Source organism: Castanea sativa, chromosome 2 (genome assembly GCF_040712315.1).
Source record: "Castanea sativa cultivar Marrone di Chiusa Pesio chromosome 2, ASM4071231v1".
Taxonomy (NCBI): domain Eukaryota; kingdom Viridiplantae; phylum Streptophyta; class Magnoliopsida; order Fagales; family Fagaceae; genus Castanea; species Castanea sativa.
The window spans coordinates 53015826-53039120 of record NC_134014.1 but is presented as its reverse complement, the minus strand read 5'-3'; the positions used below and the strand labels follow the sequence as shown (position 1 = coordinate 53039120).

Here is a 23295-nt window from a genome sequence, read left to right as displayed (position 1 = left end):
TATTTTATATGGTTCCAATTAAGAGTACACATTAATCATCTATTTTAGAAAATTTTTTACGAAGAATTGAAGAAATTGTCAAAACAGTTAATTAGGGCATGTTTGGTACATATGTTTAAAATTTAAACACATGTTTTTAGTTTTTAAACAACATTACAAGTATTTTTACATATTTTTTACCTATACGTATTTTTTTTAAAAATTAATAGCTGTTATTTAAACATACATACCAAACCAAACCTTACTATTCCATTTTTTATTAAAAAAATGCTCTGAGGGATACAATAATAAATTCCAATTTTATATACACACGTGGAAGTGTAAGAAAAGAAAAAGGGAGTTGGTTGTTGTGGCCACAGAAGAAAGTAACGCATAACCCTAACCGCACGGTCCAATCAAAACCCACAGTGTAGTACCAAAATTCACCAAGCTCGCGAGGGCATTTCCGTAAAAAAACACTCAGGGGCATATCGGTAATTGCGCGAATAACTAAAAAACCTGAGAGGAGGAGGTGCACCAAGCACACAGCACTCTCAAGAATTTCCAAGAGCAAAGCAACCAAACTTTAAAGAGAAAAAAAGAAAAAGAAAGAAAAATAGTAAGAGAGAGAGAGAGAGAGAGAAGAACTTTTTAGAGAGAGAGAATTTGAGCCACCGCTCTTCTCCATTGTCTCGCGCTCGCGCTCGCTCTCGCTCTCGCTCTCGCTCTCTTCTTCTCTCTGCGATCGATCGCTGAAAATCTTTGGAATCATCCTCGCATTACTGAAAATTCGAATCAAATTTTTTTTTTCTCACTCTCTCTCTCTAAAAACTATCGGATTTTTTTTTTTTTATAACTGAAAATTTGTTACCTTTTTTACCCTCGCAATCCAGGTCGATCAAACTCGTCGACTCGTCTCTATAAACTCTAAAAACCCTAGTTTTTCAGTCCCATTTTGATCATCATCGTCGTCAATGGCTGCCAACAACAACAACAGCAATTCGCCTCGTCAATCCGGGGACACCATCGGTAGTCCTCAATCGCGACGCGCCGCGAAGGCGGTTTCGTCGCCGTCGTCGTCGTCATCATCGCCGTCGTCGCAGCCGCCGTGGACGCAAATTGTCCGCGGAGAATCCGAGCCGATGATCGCTGCTGCTGCTGCTTCCTCTCCGGCCGTGAATACATCGCCGCCGACGCCCGCGGCTGCGATTGAGGCAGCTGCGCCCTCGGCTCTCGCCGCTGCTCCGCCGTCTCCGACCTTGGCCGTGGAGGAATCGATCGCGGAGAGCTCGGAGAATGGCAATGGAGGAAAGAGGCCAGCCTGGAACAAGCCTTCGAATGGAGCTGTCGCGGAGGTTGGGCAGGTCATGGGTGCGGTTTCTTGGCCAGCTTTATCTGAGTCCACTCGGGCTCCGGCCAAATCGCCTTCCGATTCAATCAAACCCTCATCGGATGGATCATCTTCACCCGCTTCTCAGGTTTGCTTCTTTAATCATTGCGAGCTGTTATTTTTTCCTACATTGTGGATTGGAGAACGTTTGGTTGCTCAGAAAATGTAGGAAATTGAATATACCGATAGCGAATATTTTGTGTATGTATGTATGTATTAAAAAAAATGTAATCTTGGTGATGCTAGCTAGATCGTCCAAGCTTAGTTCTTGTGAGATTAACATAGATTTCTAGTTTAGTTTAGTTACCTATATCTGGAAGCTAGAAGATAAAATGGTGTTTAGACTGAAATTGATTTATTTTTGTATTGGTTTGTTAATGGTAGAACTGTCATACTGAGTTATTTATGTATTTTTTTTTAATGGGTTAATGAGCTTGTTTCTAGCTGCAACACATACATTCAGATTATACAATGTGTATACTATAGGGGACTGGAGCGACATCTTCATCTGCACAGAAACAAGTGAGTAATAATGTGAATCCTAGTTCAACACCGAACCATGTACTCGCACGCCAGAGATCAATGAAGCCGCGTAATAATCCAAGCACATCCTCTAATGGTGGCCTTCCTCCGCAGCAATTGGCACCAGTTCCAGTTGTTGAAATGGCTCCAAATACCCCTTCGCCTAAGGACCATACGCATAGGAGTGGATTTTCATCACAATCCCATGGTGGTAATGATCATCCTCCGCAACGTAGTAACTCATTTAGGGGCCGCAATGGTGGTTCACATCCGCGTGGAGATGGTTCTCACCATCACGGCTACGGAAACAGGCGCGATCAAGAACGTGGAAATCAAGATTGGAATGCTCATCGAAATTTCCCTGGTAGAGACAACCACATGCAGCCTCAGAGAGTTGTGCCTCGATTTATAAGACCACCCCCACCACCACCACCACCAAGTTCTACGCCATTTATTCCCTCACCTGTGAGGTTTGGAAGTCCTATCAGTTTCCCTGGTAAGCTGTTTTAATATTATAGTTTTGGGCTTTTTAGTGTGTGGGCTTGCTCTGAGTCTATCTATTTTCAGAACTGGCTCCCATGGTATATGTTGATTCACTCAGAGGTATGCCTATTGTTGCACCAATACCACCTCCTGCAGTTTTTTTCCCTCCACCAGATCCTCAGTTGCATGCTAAGATAGTTAATCAGATAGATTATTATTTCAGGTATCTTTTTGCTTTTTGGCTAGTAGGAAATGTAATTAGTTATTTTTTGTTTGTTTGTTTTTGTTTAGTTATTATCACCATCATTAGCTTATTTAAATATTTTGGAATGTTAATCGCGATTGTACTTCATTTTCTATTATTGCAGTAATGAGAATTTAATTAAAGATACATACTTGAGGCAGAACATGGATGACCAGGGCTGGGTTCCTATTAAATTGATAGCTGGCTTCAACAAAGTGAGTCGTTTGGGGATATTTGAATGGTTTTTGCTTATGTGTTAGCGATCTAATGTTCTGCATTTATAGCTAATTGTTTATAATCAGCTTCTTATATGTTAAGCTTTTTCAATTTATGTTGATTGGACTTGCAAGTTAACAGTTCTTTAAGTTCTTGGTGATATATGAGCTATCATCTAATGGTACAACTAATGCCAATTGACAACGTAATTATATTTTATTGGTTATTATATGCACCCAGTGGATCTTGAACCAATGACCTCACCCTCTATCTTGTTCTTACAAGGGGAGGACCTGCCATTGGAGCTAGAGTTCATTGGTTGCAATTGACAGCATAATGAATAAATAAAGAATGCACTTAGAACTGTGCTTTCTTATTTGTGTAATCTGTTTTGATTTTAACATATTTAGCATCATTGTACTTCAGATTGTAAAAAATGGTCGTACCCAAAGCTTTTGTTTTTTCGAGGTCTGGGAGAGGTGGAATGTAGGCAACGTTAGCCCTCATTTTGGAGAGCTAAAAAAATTTGAGCTCTCACAAAATTTATTCTGGACTGTAATAGCTCTTTTTGTTGATGCTCTATTTGTAGAAAATTGTCTATAGCTTTTATCCTGTGATGATTGTGATATAAATGTGAATCTAAAAGATTTTGCAATCAAGATTCAGCATTTACTTTTGTCTGTTCTTTTGCCTACCTTAGTACACGCCCTGTGTGCTTTGGCTTTTGTACTGTTTTTTCTATCAATGAAGTTTATTACTTGTTAAAAAAAAAAAAAAAAGATTCGACATTCACTTTTGGATAAATAGCTATTGTAAGGTATTTGGTAAATGCTTGAAACGTGACAAGAAGAGCCCTGGCTTATGTAATGTTGTTTTAGAATAATCATTCTGTGCTACTGCTTTCATTTTCTTTAGTCTGAAGTTAGTTTTTCCTTGAAAAATTATTTCATGGTCCTGTGTGTATTATTTCTTTGTATATGTTGTTTGACAAAAGTATTACTGATGTGTGGAGTCTTGTATTTTATATGAATTCAAGATATGCTTCTTTCGAGTTTAATGGGCTAAGAATGTTTATACGTTATACAGAAGTATTTTTATTTAACTCTTTTTTGTTCAACAAGTCAAAGCCTCATGTGCTAGCTCAACTACTTAGAATTAATAATAAATCCTTCATCACTGTTGAACTTAAGCAAGGGCCTAATAACCCATGATACTTTAGGCAAGGTTTCTTAACCCTCTTCTGTTTTTCCTTCTGTCCACTACTTCTACTTAATGGCGAAGTTTCTTGTCTTTGCTGCAAATGCACAGACCATCATTGACAATATTTACTAATATAATCGTGTCCTCATCTCCTCTTAATGCTGCAGTTGTGCTTATCAAAAAAAAAAAAAATAGTCAATCTTTCATTAGTTATGTGCATCATCTGCCCAAGTGTTGTGTGCTTCTTTTTTTCTAGATTTCCTACGGTTGATATTATGAAGCTTGGCTGGCCTCTTTATATTTGTTTAGTATTTGACGATCAAATGACAGCCTGGAGAGCTTGTAGGTTTTTGCATAATTCGTCCGCCTTTTATGTTCAACTGCTCCCTTTTGCCATGTATAATCTGTGTTGCCTCCTCTAATACAAAAATGTATATAAATAGGGAATATATTTAGATGATGGAGGCAAATTGATGTGGGCAGATCACAGGTTTGATTTTGTAATGCACCAACTTTTTAGTGTTTAGGATTATGGTTCTTTCACTTTCTAGTCTCATACAGTTGAATTAGCATGTAAAGATCTATAGTTATCTTGCCCAGAGCATTGTAGCTTAACTGGTGCCTCTTGGTATTTTCAACGGAGACGTCCGAGATTCAAACTTCCCCCACCCCAACTATTTAATTATAAAAAAAGATAAAAAAGAAAAGAAAGAAATATACTTATCCTTCAAAATGCTTTCCACTCATGGTTCCTATAGCTCTCACCAGAAGACCAACCACAAGAATCAAGACCATGATCACCCACAACTAACCAAAACCCTTGCAAACAATTGCCACACCCCAAATCCCAGTCAAAAATTGCAACGACATCATCACCATCCAATTAACTCCCAGTTTTAACTATACTCCTAATTTTAGAAATCCTAGCCCAAATTCAACCTTATCTGAGATACCTACACTTGTATCCCACAACGTAAATGAATTGACTTCATTTATGTTGATGTAAGGTCTTATTATTTCTTATTTCTGGATTCTGATTTCTTAATAAATCTCTGAGTTTGTTATTTATTTATAATTTTTTTTTTAAATGAAATAAAATCTGTGTGTGGGTTTGCAGTTTTTTGAAATTTTTATTTCTGTGATTAAAATCTTTATTGGGTGCTAAACAAACTCACCAAAACTATGGAAGATAAGTTTTTAAGTTAGTTTGATGGCTTCCTTATTGACATGGATGCTTATGTAATTTCTTAAAAAGTATAAATCCTGCAATATAAAATAAGAAGGGAAAAAAGAGTATTTTTGTGAGTCTCTGTGTATAAAGGTGCTCTTTACTTAAAAACATAAAAGCATATATTATGGGCTAGTTAAAGAGAGACATGAGCCATGCAAACATTGATTGACTGGGTATAATGGATTTCTATTTAGTGACACATAATTCAAGAAGTTCAATGAGACCTGAGGCTCCCAAAATGATTTGGCAGTGAAGAATAGTCCTTTGTAAGGTAGATTAGAGGGACCAAACACAGTGTGTCGTAAGGTTGGCTATTTTGCTAAGATCAGCATTGAGGCACCTTGGAACAAAAGTTAGGTTGATAGTCATACATTGAGCTTTTATGCCACTAAAGTCTCTGTCAGCGCTCTATCCTCACCTAGAGTTCTTATGTAGGTGATTTTGTAGGGCTGAGTGTGAACACCTAAGCCATCATAGACTTCTAGTTTCCAAACCATACTGTGTTCTCTCCTATAATGTAGTGGTCTGGAGTCCAATATCTGGCATGTGGTGCTGCCTTTGTCGCAGTAGCTTTCTTTAGTTTCAGAATTGTGGATGGCAACAATGATATTATGATGAATTGCCTCTTGAATTGCAGACGCCTTAGATTACACTTTGTGTAACCCAGGATTTTGCATTGAACTACCATTGCTTTATTCACTAGAAGATAGTTCTCTGTTTTAGTTGCTCATAAGTTGACGACACTGTTATTTGTTCGGAAATTGAATGGGGCTTGATTGCAAATTAAAATATGGATTTTTGCCATTTTCACTCAAATAAGTTTGTTTAAAGTGTCCTTTGCATTGCTGGTCCATGGTGTTGCTTCTCTTCTTTATTTTTAATTTCAAATTTTATGTTGACCAGCAAAACTAAGCAAAAAGTTGTTGGCCAATCTTTTAAGGTTTACATTTATTTTTATTTTTTTACCAAAGGATGAACTTACCTTGTATTATGCTCTATTAATCTCCCTTAATCGAGACATTCATTGAAGTGCAAGGTTCGTGTTTGTGGATGGTAATATCATTGAAGTATCTATATGATTAAAGAGATACCTTCATGGGACCCTTCATTGGGATTGCAATGATAGGATCTAAGTTTTTGAACTATTGATGTGAATGTAAGCCATGTTGATGATAAAGTTGGACTGTATACAGGACGGTTCATCTGATTCTCCTGGTTTCCAAGTTTGGTTGTAGGCATCTTTTCCCGTGCACTGCCTTTACAATACTAATTTCTGATATATGATAAACAGACAGATGGATAGGTACATGGAGTATTTTGTTATTTTTGTATCTCTGCACATCTTATGAGTCGCTGCTGGTTTTTGGTTCTAATGATAGGTGATTGCACATGTTTACATTATTTAGAATCTGACAATTGTTTTCTTTGTGCTGTCCTATTCTTTAGATTTATTGTTTCTGTTTTTGTATTTGGGATACAGTATGAATTTTGGTATTTTTCCCTTTTCCAAGCCAAAGAAAAAAAAAAAAAACTTATAGATTGGATGTGCAAGTCCTAATACTGCTCTAGTGCCAAATCTCCTTCCCCCCCCCCCTCCCCACCCCCCAAAAAAAAAAATATATATATATATATATATATATATATATATATATATATATTGATGCGAAAATTTGACATTTTTCTATGGCTTCCTTCTCAGGTTATGCTCTTGACAGATAATATCCAGCTTATATTGGACGCTGTGCGGACTTCAAGTGTTTTGGAAATACAGGTATATTTCTAAAAAATCAGACTTAGGTAATAGTTCCTTAGATGCTGTACCTTAGGTTCCCAATTAAATTCAACCATGTGGCTTATTTGCCAATGTACTTGTGTATAGTTGCAACCTCCAGGACTACATGGTTGAATTTAATTGAAGAACTCAAGGTAGAAGACCCGAAGAATTGTACCTAGGTTTCACCCCTTTTCTATAATGTTATTGTGGCTTCTCTAATTTCAATATCTTTGCCTTTATCTTGTAGGGCGACAAAGTAAGAAGGCGCGGCGATTGGATGAGATGGATAATGCCACCAGTTCAGCGTCCTAATGTTTCAGGCCATCAGACCCTGGGAAATGATGTCCTGGCTGGTTATGTCGAAAGCATGACACTGGAGGAGAATACTACTAAGCACAACAGTGCAAGGGCTCAAGCAGATGTTGGTGCTGAGGGATTCCATAGTGGACTGTCATCTGGAGACTTGAGCAGCCAGTCACAGCTTTCTGGTAGGGACGGAACAGATCAGGTCGGTAACCAAGCCGGTTCAGATCACTCTAATTGAGCAAGTAATCAAGATAAAGAGAGATGTGCAGTTTTGCACATTTTCTATTCAAGAGCTAATTTCCGAAGAAAATAGGGGGAGGGAGTGACTTGATGACGATGGTGAATATCTAGCATGTTCTTGAAGATAGTGATCTTGCCATGGCACGATTAAACATGATTTCTTGTGAGCACATGGAAAGTCATTATTTACAAGGGGGAAAAAAAAAGAGAACCTATTATAGAACAGAAAGATTAAAGCAGGAAACAGAAACCAAAAAAAAAAAAAAGAACATTTATATGAATCGAGCTAGTAGCATGGGTTTATTGGGAATGCATGTATGGTTTTTGTGGGGGTTATGCATTTTAACTTTTTTTTTTTTAAATGGTGGCATGATCAGTGTTTTCCAATGGGGAAATTTTGATTTCATTTCCCTTGCTGCCCCTGAGCTGGTTTTTTGAATCTTTGGGGTCAGATCACCTCCACTTTCAGGAGGTATACATAAATTCTGAGAGTGATGGAAGTGTGTTTGGTGGATTCATGTCTGCCTACTATGAGGGGACGAGAGGAGGGTGGCTCTTGCTGGAAGCTGCAGCTCTTGCTACAATCATTATCATTTTATTCTTGATCCGGTTGTCTTTTTTTTTTTTTTTTTTGGACTTCCCTTTTGTCACATATACTATATTTAGAATTACATTGATATGTATACCTTATTTCTTCAAACCCTTTGAAGAATTTACTGCATAAAATGGTCCCTGAGGACAAACCTTTGCATTATCCAGGTTAGGACTGGCTGTGATTGGTATTCATGAAACTTTGAAATTTGGAGCTTGTGAAACTTACCTGCAAGTGGAACTTTCTTGTTCCTTAATTCTCTCTTTTGTCTCGTTTCTTTTCCTTTTCCTGTTTTCTAAATAACTAGTATTGCTATGTTAGCATGCGGAAATTAAAGTGTGAGGTTTATTGGATCTTGGCTGAATTTGGTTTTCTTGGCAAAGCTTGCGTATGAAATTAGCTTTGCATTCATTAATGTCAAGGGTAATAATCAGTTGGTCATACTAAACGCACACTCTGTCGGAATTACTGTGAATGTCTAGTCTTTCCCGAGCATACACTGTACAGAGTCAAGAAGAAATGATATCCACAATGCTTGAAAGTTGTGGGGGAAAACAGGTCACTGTGATCCTATAGCCAATTAAATTTTAAAGCTCCGGTTTGATTTGAAGGCACTTCCTGACTTCGATTATGGTCATATAGATTAAAGGGCAAGATGCAAATCATATTCATACCCATCTAACTGGAGGCCAATTTCAAGCTGACTTATCGGGAAAATTATTACATTAAATACTTCAGGAATATAGCTGACGTAAATCTCTAAATATATAAAAGTATGACATAATTTTAAAGGCAAATGAAAAAGAAATTTTTAATAGGTGGTTTGCTTTTATTGGTAAGGAGCACTACACAAAGTTGTAAATTTTGGTCTAGCCTTTTTTGGGTTGTCTATTGGAACAAAATATATAGGTATTAGACAATTCTGGTGTACTTTTTTAGTGATACATAAGAAGGAATTAATTTAAGATAAATCAATAACTTAGCCTATTAAGAAAATATTTCAAGTATCAAATCAAGAAAAAGAAATCATGATAAATCAATCAATATATCAAGTTGCTCAAATTTGTTATGGCAATTAGATAAAATCAAACACGGAAAATCAAATAACATATGTTAAGAAAGAGAAAAATGACAAGAAAAAAAAATTGTTCATTGAAATCACCACACCAACTGGAATTTAGAATGAATAGATTGAAATAGCAAAATGGATCACAATTTAGGTTGAGGTGGAGTAGAGTTTGTTTGTACCCGTTAATTAACCAGAACAAAATCTTATGGTTTTTTTTTTTAACCATAACATAATAATTTTGGTATCATGTGACTATACCTTGACAATATTTTAATATTTACTCGACTTATTGAGATTCTAATTTGAAATTTTTAGTCTTTAGGTTTGATACTTTAGTTAGCTGGGTTGGAAAAATAGTGCTTACTAACATCTTGCATGATTTTTTTAAAAAGTTGTTTTAAAGAAAATATCGAATTTTTTTTTCCAAATTTCAATTTTTTTACCTTTTTGTTCTTCCTATCTCTAGTGGCCAGACCTTGGTTTGATACCAAGTATTCCATGTCTAAGTAATATGTTGCAAGTTCAAATCTAGGAATCAAAACTCTCCAGGAGCCTTACACATAGGGTACGGTTTTTCCCCCTCTTCCTCTCTTTTCATCTGATACTTTCTCAAAATTAGAAATCTCGACTTTTGATAATTTCTGCTCGTTTGTTACGTGTGTTTAAATAACAGTTTTCAGTTTTTTTAGAAATACGTATGGGTAATAAAATGTATGAAAATACGTGTAATGTTATTTAAAAACTGAAAACATGTGTTTAAACTTGTGTACCAAACGGGCTCATCCTTTCATTTTTGCATTCTTGCACCCGACTACCCTTCTTTCAAATGCCCTTCTCATCATCCCAAGTGCAACAGAATTAGGCACATTGTATAGGCCCTTTAACTAGACCGGGCAAATAAGTTGGATTGACTGGGTTTAGGTTTAATCTGAGTGGATTCAAATCAGATCAAATTGGATCAGGATGAGTTGTTTTAAACAAGTTGTAAAACCTATGACTCTTACCTGGTCTTTAAAGGGTCGGATCAGCCCAATCCAACCGATATTTTTTTTTTCAAATACAAACATTAATAATAAAAAATAGAATGGAACTTGATAATATTGTCTTTGTCTTATTTTCAATACAAATAAGTAAATAAATAAAAACAATATCAAGAAGTCTGCAAAACGAGAATTAACTACTCACTGGGTCAGAGGACAACTGAAAAATTCCAAAAATCAAGGTAGGGGAGGAAACTGTAGATGGTTAAAGATAGAATGATAGAACTTTAACAAAAAATGCATAGGGTTAGACCTACTTTCGATTTTTTTTTTTTTTGACAATGACCTACTTTCGATTTGACATTCTTGGCTTGACTCTTGGACATGCTTCTCCTGCACTCGTAAAATTTCCTCCATCATGATCAAGATGGGTTATTGAGAGATTGAGGGTATATGGTACATGCACTGATGCACTTCTAAATTTAAAAGGTATTCAAAAATATGTGTAGGTGAAAAAATGTGTAAAAGTATGTGTAATGTTATTTAAAACTGAAAACATGTATTTGAATGAGTGTACCAAACGAAACCAAAGATTTCTTAATTTTGTAAAGAATGTTGGCTGGATTTTGCTTTAGCTTTTTTGGGAATATTTTTGTGGGATGACTATTTTATTCAAAGCTCCATGTAGCTATTATAAATTTGTTATGTTAATTTATGTTATTAAAAAGTAGTTATGTATTTGTTAAATTAAGTATAATATCACAAATTCTATCTGTAAGTGCACAATTGTACTCGGACCCAAAAATAAGTGCTGGGCTCAGACCCAATGAGTCTTATACAACGAAATTTGTAGAGTATGGATTTGAAATCTAGGTTTGGGATGTTGGAAGTTCAATTAATAGGCTAGAGTGCCACAATCTATGCAAATGATAAACAAGTATGACAAAGAGACCTCCTCGGACGTAAGCCGAGAACGATTTGTATAAATATTCTCTTTCTATGCCAAAGTTTACAATTCTTAGTTCTTTTCTAGCTAAGAAGCCGGTCTCCCTCTCTTTCCCCTCTCGTCTCCTTATAGACTTCTTCTTCTTCACTGGTTCATTCACGTGTCATACAAATCTTCCCCTTAGATACTTGTCTTATCCACCACCTTCTTGAAGTCTTCAACTAATAACAGGAAGGCTGTATTCTATTGTTCAGAGGTCATTTTCCCATTAATGCGGCCAGGGAGGTAGATGCAGGGCCTTTAATGTGGTGGTAGCAGCTTTTTCCTCAGATATTTCTCAAACGTTTTTGCTTCTAAAGAGTGCTTGGATCACCCTTTTACTCATCAATTTCTCCAGAATCCTGCCTCTAACCCATTTAGCAAGTCCCACGGTCATTGCCGGGTCTGTCCAAGGAGGTACTCCTCCTCGGACCTCTACAGTGCAGACTGACTTGTGGGCCAAAATGCCCTGATCAAAACAAATTGATACTAGCCAATCAGGCACAAAACTCAAACGTTTGTTCAAGAGCTTTTACCCCCTACACTATCATCAGTCGAATATTGACGATAATTACATCACAAAATAAAAAATTATTCCATTATTGATTATTTGACTAGTTAGGTTTTTAAAAATATGATGCATAGAAATACACCTGTGTAAAATATGATGCATAGAAATACACTTGTGTTGTGGAAATTGAATAATTCAGCGTGAGATTTGGAAATTGTGGAAAAATTGTAACATTTTGCCTTTTGTATTTAATTTTTTTTTTCTCAAAGAATCTAGCTTTTAACTTTTTCAAAACAAATTAGTTTTTAGTCTTTTTGAAACACATATAAGTTAAAGATATAAATTACCAAAAATTTTACATTTTAATAAACATTATGCAAAAAATTTAACGAAACAGACACAGATTATCCCTGTTAATAAGGTTAACTGCAAAAATATTACATTATGATTTATGACACTTATAGGAGCATATTATCAGCAGGAGACAATCACATGTAACTTAAAAGCAAGAGAGAGTCACCAAAAAGTTTTATAACTTGATTGATACCTCTTTTAAAAAAAAATGTTTAGAACATTCTTATTAAGAATTGTAATAAATTTAGCATTTAGTATCTCAAAAAGTTACTTTATTTATTTTAACATTTCACCTTACAATACACCCAACATTAAAAATTCTTTTATTTTACCACTTCATTTAAATATTCTTTTTTTTATTCTTTTTTGATGCTTTATTTTTTCTTTATGTTCTCAAATAACTACCATTCATACCATCTTTTCTGTACCCAACAACTATAATTAAACAAATCATTTTTTTTTTACAATGTTACTACAGTGAGCTGCTATAAATTAATAGAATTTATCATTTTTGATGGAGTATGCTTTTAACATTAAAATTTAGCATTTATAGCATTTACATTAAATGCTCTTAAGTCAAGGGGAAATGAATCTAGGTGCACAGAGTAGTTAAAACTGTTCTAACAGTAACATTTCTCACGATGGAGAGGGCGCTAGTTGGACTTTCTTCGTGTGAGAAAGAGAAAGACTGAGAGTTAACATAAAAAACAGTCATTGCTGTCTGCTATCCACGTGTCTGTAGACTCCATCAATATTGGCTATCACATCTCTAAATTTCTTTCTTCTCGTTTCAAACCCTACAAAGCAAAGATGTGTCAAGCACAACAGGTTAACACTGCTAGGCTCTTCTTATTTAGACATATTCATTCTTACCCAATTTGTTTCAAAATGGCATATTATCAGCCGAGACAATCACATGTAACTTAAAAGCAAGAGAGAGTCCCCAAAAGTTTTATAACTTGATTGATACCTCTTTATTAAAAAATATATATATTTACATTAAGAATTGTAATAAATTTAACATTTAGCATCTCAAAAAGTTATTTTATTTATTTTAACATATCAATTTACAATACATCTAACATTAAAGGTTCGGTTATTTTACCACTTTATTTAATTTTTTTTTTTTTTTTTGTTCTCAAATAACTACCATTCATATCATGTTTTTTGTACCCAGCAACTATCATTAAACAAATTTTTTTTTTCTTTCAATCTTGCTATAGTAGGCTGCTATAAATTGCAAAATTAATAAGATTTACAATTTTTGATAAAGTATAACTTTTACAAATTTGATATTAAAATTTAGCATTTATAACATTTGCCATTCTTAGAGCATCCACAGCAATGGAGTTAAAATTTTAGCAATTTAGCTCCACAAAAAGTTACTTTATTTATTTTACTTACTTATTTTACAAAATATGCTGCAGCAGTAGATCTATTTTAGCTTTCAATACAATAAAATAATATAAACATCACAATAAAATAATATATCTACTATAATAAAATAATATGTCCCACTACCCAAAAAATATTCAACCACAATTTAATTGGAAAGGTGAATAAAATTTTTTTTTTTTATAGCTCTCAGCTACAGTGCTCATGTATCAATACATGAGCACTGTAGCACTTTAGCTAAATTTTTTTACTTTACCTCCATTGCTGTAGGAGAATTTTTTGTATTTGAGTGGAGCTAAAATAACTATATAACTATTTAGCTCCACTGCTATAATTGCTCTTAACGAGAATAAGTCCGGGGGAAATGAATCTAGGTGCACAGAGTAGTTAAAACTGTTCTAACAGTAACATTTCTCACGTTGTAGGGGGCGCTATAGTTAAACTTTCTTCGTGTAAGAAAGAGAAAGGCTGAGAGTTAACATCAAAAACAGTCATTGCTGTCTGCTATCCACGTGTCTGTAGACTCCATTAATATTGGCTATCGCATCTCTAAATTTCTTTCTTCTCATTTCAAACCCTACAAAGCAAAGATGTGTCAAGCACAGCAGGTTAACACTGTTAGGCTCTTCTTATTTAGACATATTCATTCTTACCCAATTTGTTTCAAAATGGCATGTTATCAGCAGGAGACAATCACATGTAACTTAAAAGCAAGAGAGTCACCAAAAGTTTTATAACTTGATTGAGACCTCTTTATTAAAAAAAGATGTTTAGAGTATTCTTATTAAGAATGGTAAGAAATTTAACATCTCAAAAAGTTACTTTATTTATTTTAACATCTTACTTTACAATACTTTCAACATCAAAAGTTTCGTTATTTTACCACTTCATTTAAAATTTTTTTTTTATTCTTTTTTTATACTTTCTTTACGTTCTCAAATAACTATCATTCATACTATATTTTTTGTACTTAGCAACTACCATTAAACAAATCATTTTTTTTTTCAATCTTTGCTATAATGGGCTGCTATAGATTGCAAAATTAATAGAATTTATAATTTATGATAGAGTATACATTTTACAAACTTAATATTAAAATTTAGCATTTACAACATTTACCATTCTTAACGAGAATAAGGCAAGGGGAAATGAATCTAGGTGCACAGAGAAGTTAAAACTGTTCTAACAGTAACATTTCTCACGTTGGAGAGGGCGTTATAGTTGAACTTTCTTCGTGTAAGAAAGAGAGAGACTGAGAGTTAACATCAAAAACAGTCATTGCTGTCTGCTATCCACGTGTCTGCAGACTCCATTAATATTTGCTATCACATCTCTAAATTTCTTTCTTCTCGTTTCAAACCCTACAAAGCAAAGATGTGTCAAGCACAGCAGGTAAACACTGCTAGGCTCTTCTTATTTAGACATATTCATCCTTACCCAATTTGTTTCAAAATGGCATATATATAGATGATGATCATAATATGGCTATAAAATGAAGTCAACCTTGTTGCAAAAAAAAACCCAAGAAGGCATTAAAGCAACGGTTTGCGTGGATTTGGCTGGTTGAAACTGAAAGTTCGGCAAATTCCCAGGATAAAAAGAGCTCATAGATTTGGCAAACACTGTTGCCACATCTTCTGGAGTGGTATTTGCTTTTTGGTGCCAGGACTCAGGAGGCTTCAGCTTTGCCTTTGGTCTATTCTGTTTAGAGGATCCACCAGTTCTGTATCTATATCCAATTGATTGCCTTGGCTATCGTGCCTAACAAGAATGTCCATCGGTGATAAATTCTGTACACTCTTACTTCCATTGGACAATAAAAGAAAAGACCTAAACTCTTTTTTTTGATGAACAGAAAAGACCTAAACAAAGCAGTTCCATGTATATAAATTATGAAGATAATAGAGGAATCAGAATCTTATCCTCCAAGTCCTCTGGACCTTAGAACACATGGGATTTCGATGGGTCTCGATCAAACAAAACAGAAGAGTTAGAATATGTTCTATACGGACCAAGTCATTATACATAGAAAGTACCATCTCTAGTTCTTGTCGTCTTCTTAGATCTGTGCCATCCATAAACCTTCTTTTTTAAGTGAAAAATCTGGTCCATAAATTTTTTTTGCTAATTAGCTGCAGTTTAGTTATGCAAGCTATGTATGCATCCGAAAAAAAATTGGAACTTTCTGTTTGCATGATTTTGATTATTTTTAATGAATTCCTTGTTCATTATCTCATATCATTTTTCTATTATATTTTTCGTATTTCTAGCAATAAATTTATCTGAAGCTCTTATTTGAGATTCAATTAATTTTGGTTTAATTCTTCTCTACTTAAAGTTTTTTCATATGCTAAAAATAAAATAAATTTTAAAGTGTAAAGCAATAGAATCTAATTTATCAAAGGTTATTATTGCAACTTCATTTAATGATAAATCACTCAGAGTCTATTTGGTTGGGAAGATGGAAAAGTGGGAGGATAGAAAATTATGAGAAGATATAAAAGATTTAGTTTTCTCTCATTTGTGTTTGATTGGGGGTGGAAAAAGTGGAGAAATGAAAATTTTTTTTGTTTCACTGAGATAAAAAATGAGAGGATGAAAAATAAAAATATAAAAGCAACACATTTGTTATTAAAAAAAATTTGTATGGACACTTTAATTTTTTTTTTTATATATAAAATAAGCAAATGCTAAAAGGATATAAAATAAAATAAAACAAGATAAAAACAAACAAAAAGAACCAACATGTACTGTGCAACATTTTATTCAAAAAACAAAAAAACAAAACCAAAACCAAACCAACGTGAAGGTAGCAAACAAAAAGAAATTTTGTCCAGGCAAAATTAAAAAAAAAAAAAAAAAGGAAAGACAAAATAGAAAAAGACAAAAAGTTGGCTATTGGATAGAGTAGAGTAATTTTGTCCAACACGCATCTTCCTTCTTTTGGATCTCATTTTCTCTCCAAGAGATTGAATTTTGGTGAGCCTAAAGAGAAAACAGTTGGACCTCACCACTTTTCTCTCCCCTTTTTCCTCTCAACCAAACACCCTTCCCACTCGTTTTATCTTCTATTTTTCACTCTCTTTTTTTTCATCCTCCCTAAAATCCACTCAACCAAACATACCCTTAACAAACTCAACTTACCCAAAGCAAAGACATATTCAACATATAACTTAATGAATTAGCAATAATCGAACAAATATTAATTTCATATAAAGACACAAATATCATAGTTTAGCAGTAAAATTAAATAACAAGATATTAAAATTTTTAATTTTATTTTTTTATAAAAGAGTTTTAATTTACTTTGGGTGAAGCAATGTCAAATGAAAGAAAATTGAAATTTAGTTTTCAATTTTAATTTAAGTTAAGGAGAGAGATAGTTTTGTGTACAAGAAATAAATTAACTTTGCATGGAAGATTAAGTATTTAATATTGACAATTTATCATGTAAAATACTGAATTACAAAAATTACAGGCTCAAATCGTTATAAAAATTGAAAGTCAATGATGATTCAACACACTCACTCTTTTTAGAATATAATCAAGAATTTTAATTGGACCCAATTTCTGTTGGTTCATAATTTTGGGTGCCTTACAGGAGTGTGTGAGAGACCAAATTACTCTTATATATTTTTCTTTTTTTATCCCAATGAAATAATTCTAGACCGAAGTGACATTCTCTACTTGGACATTATCATAGTAGCCTCTAACTGTTCCAGAGCTAAAACTTCATTTATGATTAAATATAATAAGCACCAACACATTGCTAATGAGAGAATGGTGACTCAAATCCATATTCATTCGTATAGTCTTGTTGGCCCAAGGCTCCTTTCACTAGGCCACCAAATAAGTTGGTGTCGTAATTGGTTATTGTCATAAGTCATAACTTGCAAATTTTAATAAAATTAGTTCATTTAGGTTTTTTTTTTTCATCTATGAAAAATACAATAAAAATTGCGAAACAACTCATACATAATATCACAACTTAGTGTGATTTTGTGATTGTATTTCACATAGGACCCTTATAATAATTTAATTTAAGAAAAAATTAGTTGCACCAAGCAAAATGTGACATCAATTTGGGCAAGACTCGTGTGTCCCTGAACTTTCTGATTGTCTTTTTGGTAAGCACAGGAAAATTTTAAAGGGGAGTGAGTGGGGGTTAGTGGTTACCTTACACCCAACGTGGTTTGTAGCAAGAGAGAGGTCAGAGGTGAAAACAGTGACCGAGAAAACAAGAGTGGTAGGACCTGAGGAAAAAGGGCAGGTTCAGTTTGGCAGAAAGTACTGAAAAAGATGTGAAAGAGTTTCGATCAGAGTAACACAGTGTTGACAGCTGTCATGACTTCAGGACAAGACTCTGTGAACTCTGACCAACTTCTCTCTAGTGGAACCCCTCAATCTTTCCACTCTTGACCAACTTCGCATGCTACAGAATGGTTGGAATTTGCTAGTGCTCGGTTAGTTGGGGTACTCATAAAAGATTTCTTTTTCTTTTTTTTCAAGAAAATATTCATGAATTCGGACTTAAACAAGAAAATTCAATAACACAACTTATTTCACAATAATTTTTTTTTATTCACTTAGATAAAAGGGAAAATTGCAAAGAATATCTTTGAAGTTTGAAGTTGCTTCAATTTTATGTCTTTTATGTTTGAAAATTTTGATTTTACACTCTAAAATTTAGTTAAGTTAATAAAACCTTATTCTCACTATTAATGGAGTGTTTGAGAGAGTAGTTTAAGTTATGTTTTTTGAATGTTTTTTATTTATATGTGGGTGAAAAAGTGTGTGAAATATGTGTAATATTGTTTAAAATATGAAAAAAATTGTTAAAACTAATCTACCGAACGGGCTATAAATGACATGTTGGTGTGGAGAGAGAGAGAGAGAAAGAGATTTCTTTAGACACCATTGCCCACAATTAAATGACAGGTTTACTATTATGTGTGTGTGCATGTGTGTAAATATAGAAACGGTTTCACAGTGTTATAGAATAACGTTGTGAAAGCATTGTCCTTAAAAATTGATCTATGCCGCCCGGAGTAAATTTTGGAGGGACTAGTTCTCTTGGCTAAACAATCTCCTAAGATTAGACTATAGCGTCAACCTTTGTAATGGATGCACTTCCACTCACAAAGGTTGAAGAACAACCCTCTATTGCCTTTCCTTTAGAGAAAAATATAATTGTAGAAAAACATGTGGGAGAGAAATTTAATAAAATTGTAAGTTTGTTTGGATACCGCTTATTGCTGAAAACTGAAAACACTGTAGCAAAATAATTTTTAAATATGTGAATAGTATCATAAGACCTAGTTTTAAAGTTATTTTTGCTGAAAAAAATACTTGCGGGTCTCGTGAACAATGCAAAGGACACACAAAAACTCAGACGCACGTCTGCGTTCCTTTTCAGCCAAACCAAATGTGGACTACGTATATCTAAACTAAATATAGAGTAGTAAAATATGAAATTTAAAAAAAAAAAAATGAAAGAGTGTGATGATGTGTATTATAGGCTATTCATGATAATAATGGTCCATAGTTATTAGTTACTAATAACCTATAAAAGTTAAACGACTATATTATCCATTATTTCCCAACAGTTATTCTTCATATAATTGTCCAATGATTATTTTACACATAAATTCCTAACGGCTAGAAAATAAATAATAATAAATTGTTTGGAATACACACCCACACCAACAATCCCTCACATGTTATAAACACAAAATAGGAAAGGCAAGCAACTAAAGACATCATGCATTAATATGGTATCAAAAGGTTTTAACCAACTTAGAATAAATGAGTAGGAACTATAAGACAATGGTGGAGTTAAAATTCTTTTAACCAAGCTATTAGTAAATCAAACTTACCACTCATGTAACTTTCTTTACCAAGATTATTCTTAAGCAGGTTGGCGCCTTATCCAGGCCATTCGCCACTGGGTTTCAAGAGAGCTCTAGAGGCCTACTCAAAAAGTTTCATAGAAAGCAGAACAACTTCCACTCACACATAGGTGGCATCCATCAGGAATGTGTGCAAGACACCTCATCCCAACAGGTAGGGAATATGGATCCATTAAGAGCCTAAAACTTAACTTCCAACAATCTGCAATTTAGTCAGTGACATCCATCAAGAGTGTGTGCAAATATACCTGACCCCAAAAAGTAGTGATATGGATCCATTAAGAGCCAAAAGTTCAACCTCCAATAATCTGCAACTTAGTCAGTGGCTTCTATTAAGAGTATGTGCAAATGCACCTCGTCCCAATAGGTAGGGATATGAATCCATTAAGATCCTAAAGCTCAACATTCAACAACCTGCATCTTAGTCAGTGGCATCCATAAAGAGTATGTGCAGATACACCCCATCTCTACCCATCCCAACAAGTAGGGATATGAATTCATTAAAAGCCTAAGGCTAAACCTTTAATAATTTGCAACTTAGTCAGTGTCATCTATCAGGAGTGCATACAAATACACCTCATCCCAACAAATAGGGATATGGATCCATTAAAAGGCTAAACTCATCCTCACAAAATCCTGCAACTTAACACTGTTTTACACCATGGGGATGGATTCATCTCTAATCTCCTTCGTGAGATAGCCTAAGCTCATCCTCACCTAATAATTGGGCCTTGGAAGTTTCAATTAACAACCAACTATGTTAAAACCTTTCTTCATCTAGTTGCCAGATCTGCAAGTTGAGCCACCAACTGTAAGCAATCAAGTCTTTTTGGATTTGTGGTATTACTCCAATGATTTCTAGCTCTAGAAAAATTTCAACACTCAAGTATAGTGAAGTTAGTGATGAAATAATCTCCTCTCATTGATATGACAATGGTGAGAGGGAAAGAGAGGAAAGAAAGACTATGGTCTCTCTCTCTCTCTCTCTCTCTCTCTCTCTCTCTCTCTCTCTCTCTCTCTCTCTCTCTCTCTCTCTCTCTCTCTCAAATAGCCAATATTGTTCTCTAATTCTCCCTCAAGTATTTCATGAGTAAGAACAAGTTATATGGATTTAGGTTGGGTTGGCAAAGTATGCAAATAAATTGACATAGAGCATTAGTATTGATGGAGCTAAAATATTTAGCTTTTAGCATCTCAAAAACTCACTTTCTATTTTTTAACACACCACTATATGACAAACCCAATATCAATGGCTCTATCTTTATTAGCACTTCATTTAAATATTATTTCTTTATCATTTTTTATATATATTTTTTGTTTCCTTCACTCTCTTCCTCTTTGTATTTTCTCTTCTCTAAACATCAAACCACAGGCCACAGGCCAACCAACACAACACAAACCACCACACAGTGGTGCTTCACATCATTGATGGCCTGCAAGCTTTGAACCTTATGGCAACCCACCAAGCAACCCATCGATTAACCCAACCCACAGTATGACCCATCACCAGAATCCGATGAAATGGAGAGAGAGAGAGAGAGGAACGAGTTTGAGAGAGCTTGAATAAAATATTATTTTTTATAAATACCTTTGAGCTACAGTGATCGGCCATCTATGGCAAATCACTGTAGCTCATTTGGTAAATGTTTTAGATATAACTACATTAATGTAGTTCTTTTTTTGTGATGTTGGTTGTTAAAATTAGCAATTTAGCTTTTTAAAGCATTAGCATTGGTGATATAAAAAAGCCATATCGCAATTTTTAACACCTTAAATACTAAAACATGCTGCAACGGTGGTGCTATAGGTAAAAGTTTTAGCTCCTGTAGCTCAAATGCTAAAGCAAAAAATTATATTTTATTCTCCCTCAAATTAAAATAATGTTTGTTTCCATTTTTTTTTTCTCTTCCCGTTACACTCACTCTCTCTTTGTTTCACTTAAGCTCTTCGGTTCTCTCTTCCTTCATCTCCCCTGCTTAGCTACGACTATCTTTCTTCCTCAACTAGCCGCCGACTCAAGCCCCAAGCTGATGTAAAATAGATAGCACATGCTTTCTTGGAATTGTAAGGGTGCAGAAAGTCACGACGCAAGATCAAAATGGGGTACTAGTAGAGGCCATCGAGGTGACAATGTCAGAATTGCATAAAATTTGGCAAGTTCAAGGGAAACGACATTCTGATCTAGACTCATGACAGTTGCCATGAGTTTCACCTAAATTTAGGTGAATTCCTTCATCAAGTCCCCGAAAACAGTGTTTTTACTATTTATAGTATTTTTTTTCCTTAATAACTTTTAGTTTAAAAGTCAGAATAAGGTCCCGTCTATTTTGGGACAACTTTTAAGGTCAGTAGTTAATGATTCTACATTTAACCCAATTTTGCCATTTTTGGTAAATTTCGGTATTTTGTCATCTGATCGCGTAATTAGTGTGAATTAGGGTTTTAAACGTTTTTCCTCAGTATTTATATGTTTTGTAGCCGTCAGAGGCAAATCAAATTATTATCAATAAATATAGACTTTTTTCAAATTCTTTCTCTAGTGGATTCTAGTTTTTTTTTTTTTTTCCTTGTGGATTCAAGAAAACCCCTCGTGGATTTGAGGTTGACTACCATAAGCTAATAGTTTAGTTTTTGTTCTATCAATGGAGCATCGTGTGTGTTTTCTTTAGGCTTCCACGACATCACAAGCCCTAAGCCTCCATCACCGGCGTTTGTGTGTTGTGTTTTAGTGTGGGTTTTGGGCTAGGTTTGTGTTTTGAGCTGGGTTTTGGCCTCTCTCTGCGTTTTGGCCTGTCTCTGCACAATGTAAATATGAGGTGCACTGCTATTCAAAATCAGTGCACGACTTATTCTAAGATTAACTTTTTTTTCTTTTTTTTTTCAGATGTATCTTCTCTTTAGTTGTGTGGTGTTTTATGTTATGTGTGGTGGTTTTGGTTGTGGATGTGCGGTGGTTTCCATGACTATGGTGGTGGTTGTTATGGCTAGTTGTGACTATGGTGGTTGTAAGTGCACAATTTGTACCTGATCCAAATCAGTAGATGGACCCAAGCTCAAAGAGTCTTATACAATAAAATTTGTAGAGTATGAGTTTGAAACCTAGGTTAGGGATATTGGAGTGTTAATAAACAGGCTAGAATGCCGCGATCTATGCAAATAATAGATGAATATGACAAAGAAAACTCTCCTCGGACGTAAGCCGATGACCACTTGTATTGCCTTTCTATCTTTAAGCAAAAGATTACAATTGGTGTTCAAGTCTTCCGTCCCCCCCCTCTGCATACCTCTCATGTCCTCTTATATCCATCTTCTTCTTCCCTTTTTCTTCCATGTGTAGCACAAATTTTTCAAATAGATACTTATCTCATCCACCACATTTTTGAAGTCTTCAAATAATAGCTGGAAGACTGAACATTACTGTTTAGAGGTCATTTCTCCATTAATGCGGCCAGGGAGGTAAATGCAGGGCTTTTAATGCGATGGTAGCAGCTTTTTTCTTCTGATATTCTTCGCACGTTCTTCCTTCTAACGACTGCTTGGATCACGCATTTACCCAACAGATCTTCCAGAGTTCTATCTCTAAGTCCTTTAGTACGCCCCATGGCTTTTACAGGGCCCGTCCGAGGAGATACTCCTCCTCGGACAACTCCTTCTCCCCTTGTAGAATGAACTGGCCTGTGGATCTCGAATGCTTTGCTTAAACAGACTTACCCCACCAAATTGGGCCCAAGGCCCAAATATATATATATATATATATATTATTTATTTTTCCCTCACAGTGGTTATAATTATTTTTTATTGTATTATTTATATTATTTTAATATGTTAAATGCTAAAAGAAAATCATTAATATTAAGTGTTTTATAAAACAAAATGGTAAAACTGTAAAATGAATAAAATAATTTTTGTGACGTC

General features: G+C 34.6%; 1 protein-coding gene across 1 annotated transcript; it reads left to right on the top strand.

Moving 5' to 3' along the window:
* The first annotated feature begins 532 nt into the window (after positions 1-532).
* Positions 533-8433, top strand: LOC142624230 (la-related protein 1C). The gene is made up of 6 exons (XM_075797763.1): positions 533-1457; positions 1856-2387; positions 2459-2597; positions 2743-2833; positions 6965-7036; positions 7287-8433. The coding sequence occupies exons 1-6, from the start codon at positions 954-956 to the stop codon at positions 7581-7583; spliced, it is 1635 nt and encodes a 544-aa protein (XP_075653878.1). The 5' UTR covers positions 533-953; the 3' UTR covers positions 7584-8433.
* Positions 8434-23295: the final 14862 nt, after the last annotated feature.